The sequence below is a fragment of the Lepisosteus platostomus genome, chromosome 5 (assembly GCF_059453375.1).
Source record: "Lepisosteus platostomus isolate fLepPlt1 chromosome 5, fLepPlt1.hap1, whole genome shotgun sequence".
Taxonomy (NCBI): domain Eukaryota; kingdom Metazoa; phylum Chordata; class Actinopteri; order Semionotiformes; family Lepisosteidae; genus Lepisosteus; species Lepisosteus platostomus.
Window position 1 is genome coordinate 43,571,986 of NC_142615.1, and position 27,805 is coordinate 43,599,790.

Sequence of the window (27,805 nt, forward strand, 5' to 3'; positions counted from 1 at the left end):
TAAGTTTCTTATACAGAGCATGTGGCGCGAGTGGATATTTTTAAAGACTGTTAAAAAATTGAAACTGCAACAGGATATCTAACCACCGCGATAACGCTAGGCTATGTGCCATGAAGACCTTCAGTTAAGACCCAGATGTCCCGATCAAAACGTAGGCGGAGACATCGATAACCACCTAACCTACCGCTTTGCTCTCTTGCCCTCTCCCTCTCCTCTAAACACATTTAAGCGCCACTCACCTATCCTCGCTTAGTATTGTGTTTACCTTTTGATCTTCCCTTACCGTTGGCTGTTCATTTAGAGTGTCTTCTTGTTTCCGGACCCATTTTGTTTTTTTTTTATTTTGGATTGCGGCTTTGTGTGACTTTCGGACTTGTCGGTAAAGGACTTCTGTTTTTTTTTTCCTTTTTTTGAGCAAGTCTTTCGGATTGCGAATTCACTACCGAGGAACTTCCTGGTTACTGTTCTGTCTACTGAATCCGCATAGGATCCATCCTTCGGTTTAGGAAGACCGACCGTAGCACCTTCTTTTAAAAAAATAATTTCTCTCTTTGACAGAAAACGCGAGACAAAATCACTGTGACTGTGCATGTTTTCCATGAGTCTATTGCCGTTCTTGTGAATTCTAGTGATATTCAATGCAATGGCCTCTATCCAGAGTATGCCCAAAAGTTTCCATGAAAGCATCGCCGTTCTTGAAGTGAATTCTATCATAGACTCAAATCCCAGCAGGATCTACGAATCCTCCTCTGCTCTGGGATACACAACCCCGTATTTCCGAGCTTCGACCCGGGTACTGGTGCCGCCCATCGCTGCTAAGGAGACCTGGACTGTGGGCTGGATTCAAGCCTGCAACCACATGCAGTTTTACAGTGAATACGGGGAGGAAGGAATGTAAGTACCGCGTTAGCACGCGAACTGATGTTCACATTACAGTATATTTATATACAATGGGTTATCAGGGCTATCTACTAGACCTCAGTAAGAAATACATATATAGCCCTATAAAAACACGTTTCTGTGTAACCTCTAAGAAGTGCTTTACTGCATAAAAACACAAAACTGAAAATGCTCAGCACAACCTGCTACAGTATACAGTATCAACAAAAAACGTTTCAGAATCTTTTGACCAGTATAAATTGGTGAACAGACGCAAATCTGATAACATTATTCAATAGTTCAGGAGGGTAGCTGCGTCAGCATGTGTAAGGTGCAAAGGAACAAGTAATACTTTTATACCATGCTGAAAAAATAAATTAAACACAACATTTCGGCTTTACAAAACGATGAAACCAAACCGGCTGAACACAGCAAACCCAGTCTGTTTTCACAAGTTGCTTCCGCTTCTTGCCATGGGCGAAATAAAAGCTGCTGAGCTAAATAAGGAAAGCTGTAACTATTACGACTGCTCACTGTTCTTCAGGCTGTGACAGGAGATCACACACTATTATTGTTATTATTATTATTGTTGTTATTATTATTATTGAGAGACAGGCTCACTGTCTGTTCCTCAGGCTGGGACAGGAGGTCACACACTGTATTATTGTTATTGAGAGGCAGGCTCACTGTCTGTTCCTCAGCCTGGGACAGGAGATCACACACTGTATTATTATTATTGAGAGACAGGCTCACTGTCTGTTCCTCAGGCTGGGACAGGAGATCACACACTGTATTATTATTATTGAGAGACAGGCTCACTGTCTGTTCCTCAGGCTGGGTCAGGAGATCACACACTGTATTATTATTATTGAGAGACAGGCTCACTATTCCTCAGGCTGGGACAGGAGATCACACACTGTATTATTATTATTGAGAGACAGGCTCACTGTCTGTTCCTCAGGCTGGGACAGGAGATCACACACTGTATTATTATTATTGAGAGACAGGTTCACTGTCTGTTCCTCAGGCTGGGACAGGAGATCACACACTGTATTATTATTATTGAGAGACAGGCTCACTGTCTGTTCCTCAGGCTGGGACAGGAGATCACACACTGTATTATTATTATTGAGAGACAGGTTCACTGTCTGTTCCTCAGGCTGGAACAGGAGATTCACAGCCGAAACGTTGTGTTTTCCGTCTTTTCCATTATTCTTTTCAGCATGTAATAAATGTATTACTTGTTCCTTAACATTAGTCTGTGCCTTATGTTGATTGAATGTAGACAGTAAGGAGTGAATTAAACAGGCAGTTATGCTTTACCTTACTTCAAACCCCTCTTACCCACTTTTGAAACTTCAGAAGTTTCTAGTTTCTGCAAGGTGAGAAAGATGCTCCCCGGTGTTCCTGTGTGGTTTAACAGTACGCGCAAGCAAGGTGCGTTGAGCATCAACAGAAGCGACCTTTTAGGTTTATACCTAAAGTATACCTGATGATGAAGTGCAGGGAGGTTCACTAGCTCAGGGAAATACTGGATGAATCAGTGGCAGAAGTGGCATGCGAGCTGGGAAATCCTTGTTGACAACCTATTTCCATTAACCATTGCACAATTGCAATTCATTTAAATGGAGATTTCGTGTAGGGAGTTAGGAGAGCATACTATAGGGAATGCTGGCTAGCAAGTGAGTCTTTGGTTTGATTCCAGCATCAGGTGCTTTCTGTGTGGAGTCTGCATAGTGCATGCTGTATATTACGTTTTCTTCTGCTCCAGTTTTCTCCCATAGTCATGATGCTGACATGATGCTGTCCAGATTAATTGGCGTCTCTAAATCATGCCACGTGTGGGAGTGCCCTCTGACAAATTAGTGGCTCATCATGGGCTTGGATGCACCATCATTATGGGATGCATCCTGTCTGCCAGGTTAGACTCTGGCTCTCTGCTAAGGATAAAACAGAATATAAACCAGAAAAGACACAGCCCAGCATTACTGACAGGTGTTTCAGTGACACTATCCATAGTGGTTCACTGGTGTTCAGTGGGAAAGTGCGAGGAAGTCACTGTATCTACAAATCCAGAGCCTCAGAAACGCTCAACATGTTAGCTGTTCCACAAAAGCAGTAATAGGTTGTCCTGGTTTACAGCTCCGCCTCTTGTTTGACATGTTTTCCTTCTTTGATGCTAAGCATTTCTGATGACAACCAGTATTTGCAGTCACGGGATAGTCAGCCATTCAACTTATAACAAATACATTAAAATACATTATTATTTTTTCCTTCTTGTAATTTGCCTGTGCTGGCAGAAATTTGACCATGTCAAGCAAGGCCTATGTATAAAAAATTACACCCAAGTATTTGGTCACCCAAGAGCTGCTTTCCTCCTTTGAGGTAGATTATTAACTGGTGGCTGTTTGGGAGAAAAAGGGTATAATGTAATGAAGGTTCTGTTAATGAGCAGGGTGATTGAACAAGTAGCGAGGGAAAAGTAACCAGGCACCACATTTAGAATGTTTACTTTTGGATGGGAGACCTCCTGGGAAAAAATAAGGTTGCTGCTGGAAGAGGTGTTAGTGGGGCCAGCAGGGGGTGCTCACCCAGTGGTCCATGTGGGTCCTAATGCCCCAGTATAGGGGCGAGGACACTATACTGTAAACAGGCGCCGTCCTTCGGATGAGCCGTAAAACCGAGGTCCTGACTCTCTGTGGTCATTAAAAATCCCAGGGCATTTCTCGAAAAGAGTAGGGGTGTAACCCCGACGTCCTGGCCAAATCTACCATTGGCTCTTACCAATCATGGCCTCCTAATAATCCCCCTCTATGAATTGGCTACATTACTCTGCTCTCCTCCCCACTAATAGCTGATGTGTGGTGAGCGTTCTGGCGCACTAGGTGGATGCTGCACATTGGTTGTGGTGTAGGGGAGTCCCCATTACATGTAAAGTGCTTTGAGTGGATTGTCCAGAAAAGGGCTATATAAGTGTAAGCTATTATTATTATTATTATTATTATTACAATTGTAATATAAATTGTACACAGAAATAAAGCAGAATGATCAAATCCAGGGCAGCATGGTGGACTCCAGGGGCTAAGGTTCAGTTCCTGGGGTGCTGTCTGTGTGGAGTTTGTATGTTCTCCCCATGTTCACATGGGTTTGCTCCCACAGTACAAAGACATGCTGGTTGATAAATTGGCCTCTGGGAAGATTGGCACTGGTGTGAGTGTGTGTGTTTGTGTCTGTCTGCGCTGTGATGGACTGGCGTCCTGTCCGGGGCGTGTCCTGCCTTGGACTCTCTGCACTGTCTCCCCCACTTCCCTGAAATCTAGGTCTAGTGGATAGTACTTGCAGCCCTGTATTTAGTCTTAACTGTGAGGTTAATGTTAACATGGCTCAGTATGGAAGAGCCCAGCTTCACTGTTTGTATAACCTTCTTCCAAACTTCCAGCACAGCACAGCACAGCGCCCCTAGAACCCCAAGCTGGCAGTGCTACTAGAGTTATTGCAGTGTTCTTGTGTTATCGGCTAATTCACAAGTGGTGCACATTTCTTTTGCTATGTCCTAAATTAAAAAGCAAAGTTTCATGTGTCAAGATGGTTTTGGTTTCACTTTTAGATTTAGTGTAACTATCAGTATAATCAGTATAAGTGAGGTTTAATTAGCATTAAGCATGTTCATACTATGCAATATTTATACATACAGTATATATAATGGAAGTATAGAGTTGCATTCTAATATATTTTTACACATGATAAATGACTGGATTTATTTGTATCTGTTTTTATTTTTGAAAGCTTTCTTTCCTCAGTAACTTCCAGTACCTCTTGCTTTGCTCAAGAGTATCAGATTATCAGGTATTTGATATCCTCAGTGAACTGTCTAAGGGATCACTAACAGGTAGAAATCAATATTAATCCTAAGTGTGCTGTTATTTTTATAACTGCTGTTCTTTCACCATTCATATTTGCCTGTGAATGTTTGCCTTTATTTAAATCATGATCTTTAGCCAGGAACTACTGTAGCTACATGACTGGAACACGTTCTGGTTGTGTTTGAAGGACAAATAACTGAACTCTAATGACTGTGAAGTGGACCTATCAAAACATGTTCAAAACTGGTATTATTTAGGGGGAAAAAATAAGGTATTATTAGGCTGGGCAAACGATTTTTTTTTTTTTTAAAAGAAATAAAAAATGAGATATAATGATGTGTTCCTGCTTAACTTAGACATCGCACGACTTTAAAACCTATAAAAACGGGTTTCGAGAGTTAAAAACCACTTTTTATGCGCGAAAAATGGGTGATTTTTCTTCCTCGTGATCAGCTCAGAATCTTTGTGTACGGTGTAAGGTTTTTACTTCTTAATTAAATGTTTAAAATACACGAATTTCATAAAGACAACACACGTTTCGAAGAGAAAAAATCCCATTCTTTTCTCTTCCTGGTGTGTGAAACTGATCAGCAGGTCTTTTTTTCCCAATCAGAGGCTCTGAAAACAGCGTACCGCCCACTGCGCTCCGTCAGAGAGGGGCGCGGCACCGAGAGAGGGAGGAGGCGCGGAGCTCCGCAGTACAGAACGAACGTTCTGCTGCCTGGAGCGCTTATGGCACCAATCGCGTCTGCACTTATAACTTAGTTTTTAAAATAATCAAGCAATATGAACCATCTCTTTTTACTTTTAAGTCACTTAATTATCATTAAGCACAGCTTTCTCACCACTTAGACTACTTTTTGATACCATCCTTAGACAAAGCAGAAACTTGTTGTTCTGTCTAATGACATTACAAGTGGAAAGATTACAGATTTTAATCGTCTTTAATTGTGTTACACATTTTAGAAACGTTTCATCCATACAAACACCACAAAACTATTCTCGATTGTATTTCTGAATGGTATGTTACACTTAGTTCACTGTTTTAAATACATCTAATTAAGAAAGGTGTTAGCATAAACTATTAGCAATCAATAATATTAAATTTAGCACTGTAATAAGTTATTGCACTTTCCCCCGCATCTTGTAAAAATATATTTTCATTGTTCAAATATACATTAAATCTGACTATCATATAATAAGTTAAATACGAAACTAAAGAAAAAATAGGGTTAAATATAATTCAAAATATTTTGCTAACAATGTTAACTGTTTATGAATAATAAAATGTATTAACTAAGGAGTAGGATGGCACAGTTGTTAGTATGCTTTTTGTTTTGTTTCTTTTTCATAAATACAACAGTAGTGCCTGATGTCTCAGTGGCTTTCAAAATTAAATTATGCATGCAAACCTGTGAACTAGAAAGATAACTAAGATATCCATCCATTTATAATGGTGGCGAAGTGGTTAGCATTGCTATCTTGCAGCACTGGGGTCCTAGGTTCAATTCCTGCCATCCTGTGTGTGTGGGGTTTGCATGTTCTCTCTGGGTTACATGGTTTTTCTCCATATGTGTGATATGACTCCCTCTCGCACTCCAAAACATACTGGTAAGTTAATTGGTTTATGGGAAAACTGGCCCTGGTCTGTGTGTGTTTGTGTCTGTCTGTCCTGTGATGGACTGGCGCTATGTCCAGGGTGTATTCTGCCTTGTGTCCGTTGCTTACTGGGATAGGCTCCAAATCCTCTGTACTGGATAAAGAGATTAGAAATGGATGGAAGTAAAGGCACTGAATTTCTAGAATTAATAAATGCACTGAATTTCTAGAATTAATAAATGCACATCCTGTTCACTGGGGAAATTAAATCCACACTGAGCAATCTTCAATATGTTCAGAATATGACAGCGAGAATCCTATCAGGGATGCATTACACCTGTTTTCAAGTCCTTGCACTGGTTACCTATCAGGTTTCGAGTCAACTTCAAAATCCTCATCCTCATTCAGTACTTACAGTATATGGCTTATTATCTGTCTACTCACCACTTTTGTCCATCTGACTCTGGTCTTCTAGCTGTCCTCAAGAACATCTACAGGGTCTTCTCTAGCTGCACCCCAGAGCTCTCAATTTGTATTCCCAGTGATATCAGTCACGTACCCTTTACTTTGTAATCTGTGGTCCTTTTATCTGTTTTTACATCTACTGTATTGCTTTGAGATGCCACTTTTAAAGGTGGTATATAAAATAAAGTTTTTTATTATTGTTATAGAGAAACATGATCAGATTTTCCCTGGTTCAGAAAAAAAGATCTAAAGTATACTAGTTTGTCACTCTTCTCATTCCCTTTGCTAAATGACTTTTCATACTAATCTGATCAATCTAACTGCCTGTTTTATGTGCTTTCTCTATCCTGCTAGATTTGCAATTATTCTGAAAATTTTCTTCTTGAAATAACTCATTTCTAAATACCTTTTTTCACTGTTAACATCTTGCAGCAACTCTGCGACAAAATATACACTTAGCTCAACCTGACAGTTCATCCTGCTACCAACATTGAATAAAAAAAAACTTAAGATTTCTATATTTATGTCTTTATTTAGTGGTTTCATTAGTGACAAAGGCTAAACTTTCTTGGAAAAATTTATTTTATGTGTTGTGGAAAAAAACTGACTTGCTTTAACAAAATATGTTTACAAATCCTTTCACCTGGCAATCTACCTGAATGCCCAACTATCTGAGAAGCCCTCCATGAAACCATGGTTGCTATTAATTCATTTAGGGCTGACAGTTTTGCTGTTTTTTATGCATGCTAATTTTCTGATTCCTCACTCTGTTTCATGTTTATAGATAAAACTATTGATCGCGAAGGGAAATTGATGTACATGTTCATGTACATGATGAACATGTTTGCATGTTCTTTTGTAACATACACCTTTTTGTGATTTTTTTGTATATCTAAGCAAGTGTTCCTGCATCCCTCTTCTGCACTATAGTCATGGCTTTTTTTCTGTTTGCTTATTTCAAAGCAATATCTCCTCCATTTCTAAAACTTTTTGCTCATGTGCATTTTTGTAGTTTTTACACCTCTAGCACTTTAACGTCCTGAATTTTCATTTGCCTTAATTTGTAGAATGAATTTGAGTTTTAGCCTTAAAAAGCTTAAGTTTTCACTATCTTTTGTTTTTTGTCCTACAACTGTTATTATTGATCACCGAATTATTGTACTTGACATGACTTCATTCACCCTTTCCTGAACGTCTGTGACAGGCAGAGAGAGTGCTGTTTCTGGTGCGATCTTTTGCAGCTGACATTTCAGTTTTAAACGAACAAGAAATTAGATTGTTCATAAATCACTTATTCTATATAAACACAGCGTAATTGCCCTCCGAAAATCCTCTTTTTCTTGTTCGTTTTAGAGACCTTGATCGAAACTGATTTTAGATGTCAGAAAGGACTTATTTTCTCTGTATTTCCTACATTGCTTTGTCGAGATTTTAACTTTATATTTAGGCTCAGATTTCAACTATAAATCGTACAGTAATTAATAGCAGTAAATACTGATGTTTTGCTCCCTCTTACCACAAAAATATATACAGTGCCTTGCGAAAGTATTCGGCCCCCTTGAACTTTTCAACCTTTTGCCATATTTCAGGCTTCAAACATAAAGATATAAATTTTTTATTTTATGTGAAGAATCACCAACAAGTGGGACACAATTGTGAAGTGGAACGAAATCTATTGGATTTTTGAAACTTTTTTAACTAATAAAAAAATGAAAAGTGGGGCGTGCAAAATTATTCGGCCCCCTTGCGTTAATACTTTGTAGAGCCACCTTTTGCTGCGATTACAGCTGCAAGTCGCTTGGGGTATGTCTCTATCAGTTTTGCACATCGAGAGACTGAAATTCTTGTCCATTCTTCCTTGCAAAACAGCTCGAGCTCAGTGAGGTTGGATGGAGAGCGTTTGTGAACAGCAGTTTTCAGCTCTTTCCACAGATCCTCGATTGGATTCAGGTCTGGACTTTGACTTGGCCATTCAAACACCTGGATACGTTTATTTGTGAACCATTCCTTTGTAGATTTTGCTGTATGTTTGGGATCATTGTCTTGTTGGAAGATAAATCTCCGTCCCAGTCTCAGGTCTTTTGCAGACTCCAACAGGTTTTCATCCAGAATGGTCCTGTATTTGGCTGCATCCATCTTCCCCTCAATTGTAACCATCTTCCCTGTCCCTGCTGAAGAAAAGCAGGCCCAAACCATGATGCTGCCACCACCATGTTTGACAGTGGGGATGGTGTGTTGAGGGTGATGAGCTGTGTTGCTTTTACGCCAAACATATCGTTTTGCATTGTGGCCAAAAAGTTCGATTTTGGTTTCATCTGACCAGAGCACCTTCTTCCACATGTTTGGGGTGTCTCCCAGGTGGCTTGTGGCAAACTTTAGACGAGACTTTTTATGGATATCTTTGAGAAATGGCTTTCTTCTTGCCACTCTTCCATAAAGGCCAGATTTGTGCAGTGTAAGACTGATTGTTGTCCTATGGACAGACTCTCCCACCTCAGCTGTAGTTCTCTGCAGTTCATCCAGAGTGATCATGGGCCTCTTGGCTGCATCTCTGATCAGTCTTCTCCTTGTCTGAGCTGAAAGTTTAGAGGGACGGCCAGGTCTTGGTAGATTTGCAGTGGTCTGATACTCCTTCCATTTCAAGATGATCGCTTGCACAGTGCTCCTTGGGATGTTTGAAGCTTGGGAAATCTTTTTGTATCCAAATCCGGCTTTAAACTTCTCCACAACAGTATTACGGACCTGCCTGGTGTGTTCCTTGGTCTTCATGATGCTCTCTGCGCTTTCAACAGAACCTTGAGACTATCACAGAGCAGGTGCATTTATACAGAGACTTGATTACACACAGGTGGATTCTATTTATCACCATCAGTCATTTAGGACAACATTGGATCATTCAGAGATCCTCGCTGAACTTCTGGAGTGAGTTTGCTGCACTGAAAGTAAAGGGGCCGAATAATTTTGCACGCCCCACTTTTCATTTTTTTATTAGTTAAAAAAGTTTCAAAAATCCAATAGATTTTGTTCCACTTCACAATTGTGTCCCACTTGTTGGTGATTCTTCACATAAAATAAAAAATTTATATCTTTATGTTTGAAGCCTGAAATGTGGCAAAAGTTTGAAAAGTTCAAGGGGGCCGAATACTTTCGCAAGGCACTGTATGTTTTATAGCTGGGATGAACTTTATTTCGTACGCGTAGCTACTACGGCTCGGACACGGAACAGTTAAAGATGGCGGCAAATCACGGACCCAGAGGGGGAGGGGGGGGGCGTCTTCTCGCCTCCATAACTAAAATGCCAAATAGGAGTGGCTTAAGCGACATACACAGTCGTGTAACTGACAGTTTGAGGTAGCCTATCGTGTAAATTTCGCTTTGTTGCTGATAGGTTAAGCTTTCGAAACTCTGCCCCAAAGTCATGTGACTGATTTTTCGCCCTGTTTCGTTGGTTAAACGCAATGATCACAAGCACCACCATGGTAACTGGGATGTGTAGTTTTTAATTCCGTTTGAATTATAACTGTACGTACTGTCTTCATATTTGGCCAGGGCTTTAAAGAGAAGGCGCGCCAAAAAATTTCGGTGCCGTCGTCTCCGCTTTAAATGTACCCCCGTGCTGGAAGAATTTGACCTTGGAACGTTTGCCCAGCCTAGTATTATCTGATGTTTAGTTTCTTAATCAAAACTAATTGCATTCTTCCTATGCCATGACACAGCCATGGTCAGCTAGAATGAGATGTACAGATGCAGCCATTCAAAGTGCGCGTTACAGACACGTACCGCAGGTGACGTCGCTCAGTATGACGCAAGATGACGCGCGGCACCGCAGTACGTGATTGGTTGACCGACAGGGGCACTCGTGGTCCGTTGGTCTGTCGTAGAAAGACTTACAGTAAACGTCTTTACTGTGCCCGTTGTAGATATTGAATTTTACCACTGAAGGGAAATCTTAGTAGCTGAACATAAAAAGAATAGGAGCATACTGTAACGCGTGTGAAAGCCATAAACGATATTAATTTTGGAACATAAACATACAGTATATAGCTGGTCTTGGTACTTTAAAGAAAAAAATACACACCATTATTCCATTTCTCCCTAAACATTGTAAGCTTCGAAGTCTTGAAGTCTTAACGGTATGATTATAAATATATAAATAGATAGAAATAAAACTGGAAGGTCCAGCACCAGCTAGATTCGAACACACAACCTGCCAGTTGGTAGTCACGCACCTAGACCAGTAGGCTACAAGACAGCTCGCATGAGCAGGCAGGCGAAACAGCCCTACACAGCCCTGCCGCAGTACACGGATATAATCATACCGTTATTAAATTCTTGAGATACGCGATTCCATATTATATTCCCTTTTAATCAAATTCTAAAAGTATGCTTGTTGACTCCAGTATCACGTTAGTTAAAGACTTCGAAGCTTATAATGTTTAGGGAGAAATGGAATACCGGTGTGTATTTTTCCTTGTGATATTTTAAGCTCTAGTTGAATGATAGGTGTCGCATTTTAAATCATTTTCGTAGTTAGAAATTATGAAACGCCCTGTTAAAAGCAAGGAAGTTTTTATGCCCGTTGAAGTAAAACAAAATGCCTGACAAAGTATGGCTTGGACAGATTCCAAGTGCTTGTACAAATATGCTAAAGAAATTATACTTTGAGTATACAGCTTGTCCAAAGTCATCCATTATTAATACTATTAGTAATATCTTCAGTAAAGGCTTTGATGCATAAATATTTCTGATAAAGGTAGGTTGTGTACTTTTGTCCAACTGAGCAATCTTGCTTTCATAAAATATACCAACATTTTAATGACTGATGATTAACATGCTGTAATACACAGTTCAAAATTAAAGGCTCAAATGCTGTACATGAGAGGTTAAGCTCCCCCTGGCGGGTTTACAAGGCGACGCCGAATAGTTTACCACGTGACACCATGTTAACTGCGTCATACCGCGTGATACTGTGACACGCCCACCGGGGTATGCCGCGAAATACCTCACGCATTTTGAATGGCTGCATCTGTATGCAAACTGATCTAATGAGCTCAGCAATGGTTTCTGGATTAGTACCAAATGAAGGTTAGAGAATGGCTGTGGAGAAAGTGACAAGGTCTATATTAAAACGCCTGAAACAGTGGCACACGTCAAGATGTGAATATTCTCAGAAATTTCACATTTCCCAGCAGAGTACTTGTTCACACAGTTCTTAATAGATTCAGCACCAGTAGCCTGGACTCGAATTTCCCTCTGGAGAAACCCTTTTGTGTCTATGAAATGAAGAGTGACAGGGAAGGGATTGAGAGAAATGAGAAAGAAGGAGACGCAAAAACAAAGAGACACATATTTAATCTTTTGTTTTTATGTACCTGTAATAAAAAAGGAAATGCTGCTACAGTACATATTCAATCAGTGCTTACTGTAAAGATGTACACAATTGTGTTCTGCTGTACAGTAATCTTTTTATTGCCAGGTAAAAGGTTAGGCTTAACCTTCTCTAAATAGTCATATGCAATCTCACTACTACTACTGACACTGTGCACACTACACATTGCATTTATACGATTTTCTGCACTTCTTGGTATACTGTATAAGGATTTTCTTGTATTCAATGTTCAAGAGATGAACTCTGACAAAACTCAATATAAATAGAGCTGCTATGTGTCCAGGGTGCAATACATTATGTCCAAGCAGTGCAGTACGTTGAATACAAAGAAATAAATAAAAACTGTATGTCCATGTAGCCATTACAGTGATTTGCTGAAGGAGCTGCAGGTTGGCTATTTAGCAGTCTTATTGACTGGAATTAGACACTGTTGCGTAATCTGTTGGACTTTGACTGAATGCTTTGCTACTAGGATGATTGGGTCCTTGAGAATGGACCTGGCCTTCTGAAGACATCTCGCTGAGTAGATATCCTGGCTGTTTTGGTAGCTCACAGCCGGTTATGAGCTGCACTGACTTCACCACCCTCTGCAGTACTTTGTGATCCCAGGCGGAGCAGTTCCCATACCAGGCAGTGATGCAGCCTGCCAGTCAGGATACTCTCAATAGTGCACCTGTAGAAGCTGGCCTAGATATGTGATGGCATGCTGAACTTCCTTAGCCTGCGGAGAAAGAATAGGCGCTGCTGTGCTGTTTTGACCACGATGCTGGTGTGGTGGGTCCAGGTTAAGTCCTCAGTGATGTTAACTCCCAGAAACTTAAAACTGCTGACCCTCTGCACTGCAGTTCCATTGATATAAATAGGTATGTGATCTCCCTGGTGGTTACTATAATCCACAATCATCTTCTTAGTCTCTCTGATGTTCAGAGAGAGGTGGTTCTCCTGGCACCATGCTGTCAGGGTTTCAACCTCCTCTCTGTACGCAGACTCTTCACCATCTGTGATCAGGCTGATGACTGTTGTATCATCCACAAACTGAGTAATGGAGTTTGAGTTATGCCTGGCATCACAATCATGAGTAAATAAGGAGTAGAGGAGAGGGCTAAGCACACAGCCATGGGGAGGTTCCAGTTTTTGGAGTCTGGCTAGAGCATACAGAAGTGCTAGAATGTTTGTGAACCCTTTAGAATTTTCTGAATTTCTGCATACATTTGTAAATTTATGTAAAGCATAAAAAACAGGTTCACACACTTTTTCCAACAGACATTTAATGTTGGATCATTTTGATCATTAAATGAATGAAAAAGTATATCCTTTTGTGTTATTTGTTTCATTGGGTTCTCTTTATATATTTTTTATAACTTGGATGAAGATCTGATCACATTTTAGGTCAGATTTATGCAGAAATTCAGAAATGTATGTTGGTGCCCACCCTCACCATCTGCGGACATCAAAAAGTCCAGGATCCAATTACAAAGGGAGGTGTTCAGTCCCAGGTCCTGGAGCTTGATGACAAGCTTTGAGGGCACTATGGTATTGAATGCTGAGTTGTAATTGGCAAACTGTATTCTCACATGTTCCTTTCTTAACCAGGTGTGAGAGGGCAGTATGGAGGGCAGTGGCTATAGCATCCTCTGTTGACCTGTTCTGGCGATACGCAAATCCTAGTGGGTCTAGGATATCAGGCAGTGAGAGGTGATGAATGCTTTGACCAACCGCTCAAGGCACTTCATGATTTCACGAGGAATGACAGCACCCGATTGGGAGAAATTAGAATCGTTTATTGGGATGTGAAGACTTGGCATAACCCGCTTGGCTGAAGGCCAACCTCCCGGCCATTGGACGGGGAGGATAGGACCCCCAAAAGAACCAAGTGGGACCCCCAGTCACCAGTGCAGAAAAGCAATGATTATTGAACTAACTCTGCCGAGGAGAGAAAGTGCCTGCTTGAGGATACCAGGGTTAGTTTCAATGTATGCGTGATAAGCCTCGGAGGACCAGCGGCCGAGTTGCTTGATGAGATACTTGGGTATGCCTTGGCGAGCGGCAGAGGACGTGGCCCCTGATCTGAAGGAGTGGCCGGAGAATTGTTCAGGGGGGTATCCGGCGGTTAGAAGGATGTCGTGGAGGTGAGAGAGACACCAGTCATGATACGGCCCATCTCGTTTACGAACAGAGGGTCAGTAGGCAAAGCTCCGGCAGAGGTGCGAAGATGCGCGTAATGAGATAGAGGCTCGTATGGGCTTACGTATGAACAGAGTTTGAAATAATAAATGAGAGTGCCGGACCTGAGTTGCTTTTCTTGAGATAGAAGGTCAATGTATTGTAAGATAAGATTGAGATGTCAGATAAGCAGGGTTTAGAAGAAGGATCGAAGGATGTGGAAGCGGCGGTAATTTCGGAGCATCTTAGGATGCCGAAAAAGGCTAACAAGAATAAGGATTCAAGAGTGCGGTCGACCCAGGGTGAGTGGTAACCCGACCTGAGAACGTAGACGCAAGATTCAAGAATGTCTGAGGTAAGTGGTGTTGGTCCGGAAGTGGTTTTTCAAGTCACTGAAAGCCTTTAAGAAGGAGAGTAATTTGAGGGTGGATAAGGGATGGACAAGTCGTGCCGAAAAGGAGTTTTGGAAGAAGTGGATGCCGCCCAGGTATACTTTGGTGGTGGATGCTCATACCTTGAGTGAGTTTCTACAATGGCAGACGAAGGATATGGTGAGAATAATTGAAAGAAGGGAATTTTATGTTCGCAGAGAGGTGGAAGGATTGGAAGCCCTTCCAGGCAGTCCAGTAAGAATTGAGAGTTCGAGGGTCAATCCCTGAGAGGATAGTTTGCTGGGCCAGCTGAAGATAGTGATGAAAAGGATGATTCAGAGGAACGTGAGTTCTGAATAGGGAGGTACTGTGCACGGGTTCGGTCTTGCATCTGGTGCCAAGTTCCTGAATTTCTGAAACTGAAAGCGAGAGAGAGTGTCAGCAATCTCATTAAGGTGGCCTGGAATATGAGCTGCTACGAGGATGAATTGATGTGTGAGAGAAATCCATTTAAGGCGGCGGAGAAATTTCATGATAGATTGGGATGAAGAACTTCCTTTGTTGATTATATGAACTACTGCGCAGTTGTCTGACTGGATGAGGATGGATTTTTGTTTCCAATTGTGGCCCCAAAGAAAAGCGGCAATGACAATTGGAAATATTTCGAACAAGGCCGGTGACTGGTCGGCGAGAGGGATTGAAGAGAATTCGGGAGGCCAAGGAGCTGCAAACCATTGGCCTTGGTAATAGCCTCCAAAACCAACTGAGGGGACTGCGTCTGTGAAAAGCTGGTTATCCTCGGGATCAGAGAGGAGGTCATCGTAGAAGAGAGATATGCCATTCCAGTTGGCCAAGAACAGCTGCCAAAGCCTGAGCTTGGATTTGCAGTCATCTGAAAGGCTAAGTGGTGGTAAAAAGAGGACACAGAAGAGGAGAGGTTGAGAAGGTAGGAGATGAATGATACGCATGGCATAATTGAGATGTCCGAGCAGAGTGAGAAGTTCCCTCTTTGCACAAAATTTAGCGGAAAAATAGGTAGAGATATACATCTGTCAATTTTGTCGCGAGGCAGGGAGGTGGAAAAATTGATGGAATTGAGGGTGATACCGAGGAATTGGATGGTATGAGAGGGGCCGTTTTTTTTGTCCATGGCGAGAGGTACCCCTAGTTTCCTAAAAACGGAAATAAGTGTGGAGGAGGCTCTTGCAGGTGGGGAAAGCGTCGTAAGGAAATCGTTGAGAAGGTGGATGAGAAAAGGAAGCTTATAGTTATTCAAGAGAATCCAGCAAAGAGCTTCGGCTAAGGTATTGAAAATTTTTGGGCTACTCCTACATCTGAAAGTAAGGCGGACTCCAAAGAAGAACTTGTTCCGCCAATAAACTCCGAAGAGGCGCCAGAAGTCTGGGTCGAGAGGCATGACTTTAAAAGCGCTAGAGATGTTGGCCTTAGCGAGCCAGGCACCCGAACCTGCGATTTTGATGAGAGAAATGGTGTGGTAAATTGAGGCGTAGTGAAGGGAGAAGTCTGAGCTGGGAATAAGGCTATTGAGACTTGGTACGTGGGAGTTATGAGGAGCTGTCAAGTCGATTATAAGGCGTTTTTTACCGTAATACTTACGGACCGTAATACTGATGGGATTGATTCGGTATGCGGGGAATGGGGGAGAGTCAAGTGGGCCGATCATGAAACCGTTCTCGACTTCGGATGCTAACAAGGAATCAACGGACTGGGGATCGGCGGTGGCAGATTGCACATTTTTGCAAAAGATGGGGGAAGTGTGCACAGACATGTTGAGAATCCGAGTAAGATGTGAGTGGAAGAGGGATAGGTGACAGAGCAGTTCGGAAGCAAGAGCGGGGATATCGATTTGGTAGACAGATAAGCCAGTAGACATTTGGGAACACTGAAGGTGGAGCGAGCGTGGAATGGCCGGCGGGGGCAGGCAGAGCGAACATGAGCTTTGCCGCAGAAGCTGCAAATGTGAAGGAAACGACAGAGGGAAGAGGTACATGTCGAGGAATTAAAGTTGTTGCAGATGGCCTCCGATCATTACGATGAGGCGACTGCGAAGGTCTTTGGACCGAGAAGGTTTGAAGAAGACCTTTCGGGAAAATTGATGCTGTGGGGGAGAAGGGGTGGAGTTGGGGTTAAGCTTGCAGACGATATGTAATGGAAAGTTACTGAGAAAAGGTGTTTTATCCTAAAAATGTTGTTTACAGACAGAGCTGTGCTGCAGAAGCAGCTGGATACTTAGAACAAAGTGTGATAGCACCCAACTCACCAAGGGCATGGGATGTTTTAATAATGTTTATCTCTGCTGCTTGAAGAAGGGAGTATGATAAACTATTTGAATAACTGCTCTTCTTTGCTTAAAGCAAAAACCTATAAGGAATGGAAAATTACTGCTTTGCCTGTCCTTGAAGTGTTGCATCAGCTTAAAAAAGATTTAAAACAAGGGCTCTTCCTGCTTGCTTTTGTATCAGCTTTCACTTCTCTACACAGACGGGTGATGGCTATTTTCCAAATTGCAATTTGAATAAAGACCTTACTGAGTGAATGAGAATACCTCTCCTGGCTCTTCTTCAATAAAATTCCATGATGGGTATCTGGGCAAAGATTTGAACAGAGGAACAGAAGTCCCAGGAAAGAGCTCTGATGCCAGCGAAAGTGTCGAGGGCTCCCCAGTAGGTGCGCTGATTCCATTGGAGTAGGTGGGCGGCGGCCTTGGCCGAGAACTGCTTATGATAATCGTAGAACAGGGGGCCCTCGAAACGGACAGATAAATTGAGGATGATGAGCATGTAATCGTCGAGCTCCTGACGACGGTCGGGAAAGGTGGAGCACATGATGTCGCGAAAAATACTGAAAGCCAGACTGAAGTCGGAAATTCTAAGGACTGAAGCAGTGAGGGTTGGAAGATTTGAGAGTAACAGAAAATGTGCCGCAGTCGACTGTTCTAGAATCGGAGTTGTAAGTGGAGGAAGAGAGAAGGTGAGTTAGATTGACGTCCGCACCTCGTGGAATTTGCTGCTGGAGTGAATGGGGAGGAGGACTAAACTTTAGTGCGTTAGGAGGAGCTGGGAAAGGAACGGCTGTTCGGAGAGAAAAGTCCTTAGTAAATGGGAGATTGGAATCCAGGGCCGAAGGCATGGGATGACTGATGCCGTGTTGGACACCGGGGATGGGAGAAGATGAGGAGGGAAGAAGAGCAGAAAACAGATTGTGAAAGGAGGGGTTAGACAGATCTGGGGCCTGAAGCTCAGTGGCTTGTGATATGGAAGCCGAAGACTGTTGAGGAGGAATTGAAGCAGGGGCGAAGGCTGCGTGAAGGACGGAGGCAGCTGCCGAGTTGTCTTGGACGCCAGGGGGTGGGGGAAGGTAAGGGCCCCCTGCTGGCTGAGCTGAGGGAGACTTTGGCAGGGGCCGAAGGCACCAAGCCGGTGGACCCTGAGCCATGTTGGATGCTGGAGGTAGAGACAGAGGAGAGTGCAGAAATTAGATTAAACAGAGAAGAAGAGGGTTGGGGAGGGGCGTGAGCCTGGGGCCTTAGACTCGGCAACAAGGAGTTTAGGGAAGGAGGCTGAGAGGAAGAGGCTAGGTGCAGTTGTTCAGCAGAGGTATGGATTGGTTGGGGAAGAGATGCAGACACAGATATATCGAGACAAGATGGAAGATGCGACAGGCAGAGGCGCGGGCGGCCTCGGGTTCCTCACATTCGGATGAGTGGCAGCGGCGCGGGTGATGTAATCAGAGAGTGCCGGGGGGAGCTGTGGAGCCGAGGTTTCCGTTTTGTGTAGACTGCAGTTAGGTACAGGGAAAAGAGAGCTTTTTTGGAGGCGTTTCTTTTAAAACGGATGCCATATTTTCAAAGTATCCTCTGGAGGCTTGCTATGGTCCAGTTGGAAATCATGAGAGATGATCCGGGAGAAGGGGGAGCCGATGTGCGGGGGTTATTTGGAGACTTTGCCGTAGAGGAACGGGAAGGCTGGGTTTGTGATGAGAGAGGGGCTACGACAGCGGAACGCAGTCTTCGGCGAGGAGTTGGATCTTGTGAGGACTGGCTGGGAGATGAGCGGCGCTGATGTGGCACGGCGGATGATGGGAGCGGAGATGGAGGTAAGGGGAGCGGGGGGGGAGGACTGGACGAGAGGGGTAGGGGAGTCCCCTGCACGGCAGAAAAGGTCTTCATTGGAGGAGCAGATTTGTACTTCTCACTTGCACAAGAAGGGAGCATGGATTTGAGCTATGCGAAAACAAACCATGCAGAAAATGAGCGAGGAAGAAGAGAGGGTAACGTTTGATATATATATGGAGACCGGTTGCTTACGTCAGAATAAGTGGGAATTGCAGCAGCTTTGTCGAATGAGCTCGGCTGCTTTCATTCCTCCCGAACTTTCATTAAATACTCTATAACTGATGTGAGTGCAACAGGGCGGTAGTCATTCAGGCACCTGACTCTGTTTCTTAGGAATGGGGAAAATGGTGGTTTTCTTAAAGCAGGAAGGAACTATGTACTGAGCTAGGGAGAGATTGAATATGTCAGAGAAGACATCTGCCAGCTGGTCTGCACATGCCTTCAGAACGCGGCCAGGGATGGCATCAGGGCAAGGAGCTTTGTGTGGATTGGTCTTTTTAAAAACTTTACACACATCCGCTCTGGATATGATCAGTGGGTTTTCACCCTGGATTTCTGGAATCTTCCTGACTGGATCTGCGTTACTGACTTCAAACTGAGCATAGAACGAAATTAGCTCATCGGGAAGAGAGGCAGACTGCTGAGTGTTATAGCTGGGTTGTGTTTTGTAGTCTGTAATGGTGCGTATACCACTCCACATGGGCCATGTGTTGCAGCCGTGATAATATGACTCTAATTTTACTCTGTAGTTGTATTTAGCTATTTTGATAGCTTTCCTGCGGTCATAACGTGATTTTTTTGTATTTATCCATATCGCCAGAATTGAAAGCGGTTGTCCTGGCTTGAAGTTTGGCACATATCTCGCCATTTACCCATGGTTTCTGATTTCTTGATGTCCTGTTGGACAGCAAGCCTTGCTCTCAGTTCATCCAGTTTATTTTCAAGTGACTGAACATTGGCAAGAAGTATACTAGGGAGCGGGGCATGATTGTTGTGCTGCCTCAATCTTACCAGAACGCCTGCTGGTTTACCCCTCTTCCTACGATGCCGTCTTCTTCCCAGTACAGGTACGGGTGAGACACCTCAGTCCAGATAGTCGGCAGTAATTACTGGTGTAGATTTAACTGTGCCAATATTCGATCTTATGTCCATTAATGTTTGTTGGTCATATCTAATCACCGAGCATACAGTATGTGCGGTTAGCAGTACGAAAAACAAAAATAAAGAAATAAACAAGGACAAAGGATGCTCGCAGGATACTTGCAGGACTCCAGCCTTTAGTGTCGGCATCATCTTACTTGCCACTCTACATCTTACTTGTCAGATGCACTAATTTATGTGGTAATAAGCCATATCCATTTGTCCAGCCATAGTACCGTTAGGTCATTCCTTTGTTTTGCCTCCTTTCTACACTAATACAGTATATCCATGTACTTGTTTAGCAGCATGTAGTCAGTAAGTCGTCTTGCCACAATTGCCAGAAAGCTCTTTCCTTCCACATTCAACAAAGATATAGTTCTAAACTATCCTATGCCCTGGGCATTCTCCTGTTTTGGTATGAAACATCCCTCCACTACATGCCAATCTGCCTCTTCTCCATACAACCCTTAAAAGCCTCCATAGCACTCTTGTTACTTTTAGACAGTATTTGCACACTTGGCCCAGGTGCTGAGGATGATCTTGCTTTCCTGATGATGCTGGTCATTTCCTTCAGTCTAGGCTCCTGCATCCATTGGATCATCAGATTTCAATCTGTCAACAGCTGTGAGAGCTGTGTCAGTCCTCCAGGCAGTGGTGACTCCATTGGTATCTGTGGGGCCTGTGAAGTGAAAAATAGCAGATAACTCTGACAAGCACAGGTTCCTGCAAGGTTGCTGGGTTTCATCTTTCCTGTGCTGGTTTTAGGAGCTGCTGTAAACGCAGGCCTGTTAAACTATGGAGAATCTAAATTGAAGAGGGGGATTTAAAAGAACATAATTGGCCATTTTAATTTTTTGGGGGGAAAAATTACAGAATGTGCAAGAATTGGGTGGAGTGGTAGCTCTGTGGCTAAGGATCTGCGCTTGTGGTTGGAAGGTTGTCGGTTCAAATCCCACCGGCGGCAGAGGAATCTTATGCTGTTGGGCCCCTGAGCAAGGCTGTTAACCCCAACTTCTCCAGGGGCCTTGTATAAATGACTGACCCTGTGCTCTGACCCCAGGCTCTCTCCCCATCTGTGTGTCTCATGGAGAGCAGGCTGGGGTATGTGAAAAGACAAACTCCTCATGCAAGAAATTGTAAAGGGTTAATAAAGTGATGTTTTATTATTATTAACAACTTCTTAAGTGGTGCAGTGGTTAGTATTACAGCATCTCTGAGTTCACTTCTTAGGGTGCTATGTATATAGAGTTGTATCTTCTAATGAACGGGGGGGTTCTTCCCATAGTCCAAAGACATACTGGTGGATTAGTTGCCTTCTGGGGAAAATTGTTTATCTGTGTGATGGACTGGTGTTCCATCGAAGGTGTTTCGTGCCTTGTGAATTTTGCTTGCCGGGATAGGCTCCCCTGCTATTCAGAATTGGATGAAGCAGTTATAAAATGTGTGGATAGATGATGGATTTACATTTAAAAAAAAGTTAATGGGCATATCTGAACAAATCTTGCGACATCTGAATGACTGGTACTGCAGAGTTTTCCCAAAGAGGATGCAGAACTTGTGTGATACCAGTGCGATCCTCTGTTTATTTTTAACAAAAACAGATGCATGGGATATTAAGAATGAATATGACTTCTGTCAGATAAAGCCAATACAGGTCAAACAGGTATATATATATTTTCTTGTTAGATGGGAACACATTTTCCTGCTGGGAAATTATTTTCCTTAGTTCTAATTATGTGCATTGCTGTGCAAAAGCCTTGGATATTTTAGACAAATTCAGGAATTACTATATGTTATGCGCATCAAGAATTGGTTCAAAGCCACCATTAATGTTTTTAACTATAGTACTTCATTTTGACTATTTTTCCTAGAGTTTAGTTTGTGTGAGTTTTTGATCAGAATAAGGGATCAGAATCTTCAACATTATGATCTCAGGAACTCAAAGTAATGATGACCCAATTAGAAACATTATAGTAGCCAATCAATCATATTTACTAATCAAATCTGACTCTTTGCCAGGTGTTCCTTGTATAAGTGATTGTTGACCTTGTCCCATTTCTTCCCCTGAATATGTTGGTAATGTAAAAAATATGCTTTTTTCAGTACAGGATAAGGAACTGTCTAGATCGTTTTAAATAAAAAGGCTAAAACTGCTGTAGAAGCCACCATAGACTTGTTTTACTATAAAGGAGGAAAGTGTCAAAAACTTGCACTGTTGCTGTGTTTCATGTTGATGTGCTAATTAATTAATTGCTGTGTTTTGTTTTAGGTCTAGCTGGGAGATCCCTGATTTAAGGGATGGTAAAATTCAAGCAATAAGTGACTCTGATGGGGTGAACTACCCCTGGTATGGCAATACGACAGAGACCTGCACCATCGTCGGCCCCACCAAGAAGAACACAGAGATCAAGGTCAGCATGGATGACAATTTCGACACCAGTGTGTCCTGGAACGTGCCCAAGAGAAACAGCAACCTGCACCAGCTGACCAGCATCCACAGGGACCAGAGCTTCATCACCTGGCTGGTGGCCATCAACCAATCCACCAGAGAGCACCTCATCCTGAAGACCATCATGTGGAGGATGCAGCTCCACATCAAGATCGACCCCAGGAAACCCCTGGGCCAGCGTGCCAAGCTGCTGAAGCCCACTACCCAGGAGCAGCCCCAGATCCTGGCCAAGAAAGAGCCCATCCCACCCAACGCCATGGTGAAGCCCAATGCCAACGATACGCAGGTCCTGATGTGGAGGCCAAAAAAAGGAAAGCCTGTGGTTGTTACACCTCCAAAATTCTAGGGTACTATATTGAAGAAACTAACCCCCCCCCCAATCTTTTTTTTTACATCAGAAACATGAATTAAAAAATCTAACAAGATGCCCCAAGTGGCAAAGCTATGAACGTCTCCTGGACTTAACAACTGCAACCATTCTACCTTTAGCACAGTCATACCCGGCCCAGTTTAAATTAAATCATTGCAAAAATGGCTAGTATTATTTTTTGCTAGGCATTTTTTTTAACATTATATGAGAATATATACAGTAGGTGTGTGTGTATATACAAATTTGCACATCTTGTTTCCTGGGATAGGAAGGGTGGGAGACTTTTTTTCAAACAGGAAAAAATTTATAAAGAAGGAAGTCCCCTAATTAAGTAGTCACATTAGAAGCTAAAAAAAACTATGATCTGAGTATTTATGCTATGCAGTAATTTTGTACCTAAAAGAACCTGAAACTCCAACTGTACTGTTGTAGAGAAAAGAGGCACAGCACAGTTCAGTGAAGGATTGAAAGAGGTTTATTAATAATGAAGAGGCCTCCCCAAGATCAGACTGACAGAGTAATTCTATCTGATTTGCTTGCCATTGTTCAAAAGAATCCTTTTATACTGTTATAACCATCTCCTCTATGTACCCAACATGGTATTGGAGAAGCACATATTTTATGATCAATATGTTTAGGGCTAACTGCTGATCCATCCTACAGACTTTCATGTATGCAACACAACAGTCTGCTTGTTCAGCGTATGTGTCCTTCGCACAAGCAATTCTTGCATGTAGGGCAAATCTTACACAGAAATCCTATAAAGATATCAAAATACTACACACACCCCTCTTGTTCATTGGACATTTTATTAAATGGTGCAATGGAACAACTTATATAATACATGGATGATTCGTTTTACCTGATGCTATTTGTAAAGTTTTTGTTTTAGTGATCTTTTTTTTAATTTATCGAGTTGACATTTGCAACATATACTCAGTAATGATCCTGTAAATATACAGATAGATGCCATTGCAGACCCCAACTGTGCTATATTCCACCATGAATATTTATATGTAGTGCCACTGTGAGAAGCTCCCAGGATCTGTGCTTCCATACGCATCAAGTCAACCACCAACTACCTCAGCTTAACACGGGTACTGCGCACCTATCGACATTGCTTTATCAACAGCCTGTTGCATTTGGGCAAGAACACTGCTTTCTTCATGGTATATGTTCTCCCACCATGGGCTAAATTTGAGCAAAGGCCGTGTTCGTCCGGCAATGTCCCATGTGGAAAGCATTTGTTAACTGTATGCAGAAGTGTGGTTTTCCGGTCACAATAGATATATATATATAGGTTTCTCTGTCAGACATGATATACCATTCAGGTGGGTAGTTCAGGTGGGTAGCTGCGTCAGCATCCGTAGGCTGCAAAGGAACAAGTAATAGGTTTATTCCATGCTGTAAAAAAGAAGAAAGAAAACACGTTCCGTTCCGGTACAATGAACCATTGTAAGCCTAATTTTTTAACATTTCCAATAGTGTATTTAGGTACTACTCCTAATCTGATATTCATTCACTTTTGACTGCATTTAATAGATCTCTAGCAAAATTTTCATATGAATAATTGTATTTTTCAATATACCTTGACCTAATGTATTCACTATTTCTACTAAAGCTTTACAGCATGCAAAACATAATTTTCTCCATTAGCTGCTAAACCCAGACCCTGCAATGCTTGATGAGCATATGCCTAGTTAGCACATGCTTCTGTATTTGCAATTTTCCATGAAATTATAGCAAAATTTGAACTTCCAAAGAGACCTCCAATATCTCCAAACAATTTTTTTTTCCCGAGCACTTCTTGGTGCAATTTGAGTTTGATACTCTATAATTAGTATGGATATTGTTACACTTTCTTTAAACAAAAGACAAAAGATGGACCCTATGTGGGAGATGAGAAAACAAGAAGCCGAAAACCAGGATGCCATAATCCGTAGTCAAAAAGTATCAAGTTAAAAAAAACAGGAAGTGAATCCAAAAGACCAATCCGAAAACAAGATCCAAAACCGAAGTCGAGTAAGCAAACCAGAAGTCTAGAATAACCAGGAAGCAATCAATATGGCAAAAGACTCTGAATTATCTCACGAGAAGTTCAAGCAAATACTGAGCAGGGAGATGTGAGTGAGGCAGGTTAAAGTACCCAGGAGTAGGGGTGTGTCTGATTACTGATTACGCACTGTAATGCGGAGAGGTGTGTGTCAGGTCCTCATTGGGCAAGTCGTAACAGATATGCTTTGTTGCAGCCATTGTAAAGTACTGGTTTTGTTTCTACAATTGATTACATTTTTATATTGCAATACAACAATATAGCTAAATCATAAGTTATCTCTAAAGTAACCATTTTAACATCATGCAACATTCCCTAAGAAGTCCATCTGTTGGTGGTGTCATCAATGTTGGACATATTTTTAATTTTGTATATCCACAGGTTGTTGGATTGAAAGATTGTTTATATTCAGTGTTTCCTCTGGATAACATTGATACATTTAATTAAATAATATTGTCCATCGACTCAATTTGTCCATACAAAAGGTTTCAAATTAGTCCATCTGGATGTAATTAAAATCAGTACTGATTCATACTCTGGGTCTTGGGATGCTCCTAGTATATGTTGTGATGCACATAATGAGTCCAGTTTCATTTCTATGAATAGCGGTTATTAGCTGACTGTCATAAGTTCCATTATGTATTCTGAGTTTTGATCAATTGGATGATAATCTTTTCAGAGATTCCCACCATGTTATACATTGTCGTACTTTACTTGGATTCAAACTGGATTGAACTTGTATGGCGTTCCTGGTTTTTCCAGCTTCACTTGAATCATATTTTTACCTGGTGGTTATATTGTGAATGGTAGCATGTTTGTGCTGATAACTGATCTGTTAACCATCAGTCTGGTTCCCTTCTCCATTCACCATCTGCCCTCCCTATTAAGTGTATATATTGGCCATTGTCAATGCACTGACTCTTTGAGGTCTGTCCCATGGTAATCTGTAAAATCTAAATATGTTATATTCTGAATCCTAGTATACTGGAACACCATTTCCTGTCCTGTGAATAGAAATAAAAGAAAAATGATTAGTATTCATTGTTAAGTATTATCTTTGTCTTGACTTCCATTCAGAAAAGGTTTCACTTGCATCAATGGAACCATTGTGCATTACCTTTTCTTGAAACTGATACACTTGTATCTCTTTTTGTGGTTTTATAGAATGTGGCACTATGTACTGGGATAGGGGGGTGCTGTTCACAAGCCAATAGTATTTAAACCACAGCACCCATGATGCTGCAAGTGTTTTACACACTAAGCAGGTCTTCTGACCTTGCCAAGCCTTGATTTGGGTTGTGAAACCTTTTTTCATTTTTATTTAATGATTTTTTCAATATGGCACTGTAAGACATGCAATACATGGGGGGGTAACCAAGTAATTTATAGTCTGAAACTGCGTGATCAAAACACTGTTCATTATCACAACCATTATCAGTATCTTAGCTACCTTCTATTTTTTATACAGTAGAGTTTCTTTAAAAAAGACATGCCTGTCAGAAGGCCAAGGAATTGCATGGCGAATAAGAAGATTTACTCGTATTCTAATAAAATATTGTGAAACCCTTGCTTTCATACAAAAATTCATCTGTGTAAAAGTGTCACTTTGACTTTGCAGGTAACAAGTTCAATATGAAAACAATGTTTCATGTGCGATAAATAACCGTACAGAAAAATATCGGGAAAAAAATGTCTTATCTCACTATTCGCACCAGGCGCTCGGACACAGACATGACCGTTCACTAAAGAAATTAATGAAGAAGAGGAGTGATATCATTGCAAGGCGATATCTGCTGCTGGCTGTTTAGTTTAATAATTATTCACGAGGAAAACACGGGTCCTTGCAATAACAAAAACACCACTATAAAACGACAGAAGGAGTTTGAAAGAGCGAAAACAGGGACCTTTCGCGTGTGATGTGAACGTGATAACCACCGCGCTACGGAAACGACAGTACACCCTACCCCCAGAACAGGATAGGAGACTCCACATTCTACGGCGCTTGGCAATAGAGGAGATCTCTTCAGGATGTGGAAATATTTTCCCGATTTTTTCAAAGGTCAGCACTCTCTGCCAGTCACACCTCCCCACCACGCGCAATGTATCTCTCTTAGCACACTAAAACGATCGCTATTATTACACTTTTTTTGCACTCCGCATGCTGCTCTACGGGGCTTTTTTTTGCACTGAGCTGCTCATTTGAGATCCAGAAGGCAACACAGACGCGCTCCTATACCAGAAGTCGAACTCACACCGCCTTGGTGAAAACCAGGAGACTTAAGCACTACACCATTACTGAAAGCTTTTGAAAAGGAGCTCTGTAATATTCACAAATACTAAGACAAGGTATAAATACTTCATAGGTTTAAAATTCAGGAATATGAATGGTCAATTGTTTACAATTGGAGTTTTTATGTTTCGTATGATTTATCGACCTATTTACAATACGTGAAAAAACAGCACACCTAAATGACAAAGCCTTAGAGCCACAGAGAAAAACAAATTGCATTTAAATTAATTTTAAAGACACGAGATAACTGCACTATAAACGCAAATGTTTGTCTTCTTTGTGGCACTTACTTTTTGTTGCTTTAGCAAATTTCTTGCAGTTCATTTCTGACACAAGACATAACAAGCTTGTGTATTTATGACAAAAAAACGGCAACAATTTTTATTGACCTTGAAATTGAAATAGTTAAAAAGTAAGTTAATGCACATGTAGTAAATATATTTTCTCATATAATGGTGTGTTTTTTTTGTCTAAAAATCCTTAATAATAATAAACTTTTTTTTATATAGCGCCTTTAAAGGTGGCTTCTCAAAGCGCTTTACAGGATGACAACAACAATAAATAAGAAGAATACAACAATAAATAAGAAGAATACACAAGATAAAACACAATTAAAATATATAGAGGAGGTGAAGAATG

At 41.7% G+C, this 27,805-nt stretch overlaps 2 protein-coding genes across 2 annotated transcripts in view; one reads left to right on the forward strand and one right to left on the reverse strand.

The window, feature by feature from the left end:
• On the forward strand, positions 1–25,913 carry LOC148666911 (protein FAM78A-like). Its single transcript, XM_088632587.1, has 2 exons — positions 1–894; positions 22,274–25,913. Exons 1-2 carry the CDS (start codon positions 644–646, stop codon positions 22,797–22,799), a joined length of 777 nt encoding a protein of 258 aa, XP_088488713.1. The 5' UTR covers positions 1–643; the 3' UTR covers positions 22,800–25,913.
• LOC148666845 (zona pellucida sperm-binding protein 3-like) overlaps positions 1–27,805 on the reverse strand; it is a 779,162-nt gene that overhangs the window by 294,850 nt on the left and 456,507 nt on the right. The window lies entirely within an intron of this gene.

Coding starts and splice junctions, on each gene's coding strand:
- LOC148666911 (XM_088632587.1), top strand. CDS start 644: ATGGCCTCTATCCAGAGTATGCCCAAAAGTTTCCATGAAAGCATCGCC. Junction 895..22,273: donor GAATACGGGGAGGAAGGAAT/GTAAGTACCGCG, acceptor GTTTTGTTTTAG/GTCTAGCTGGGAGATCCCTG.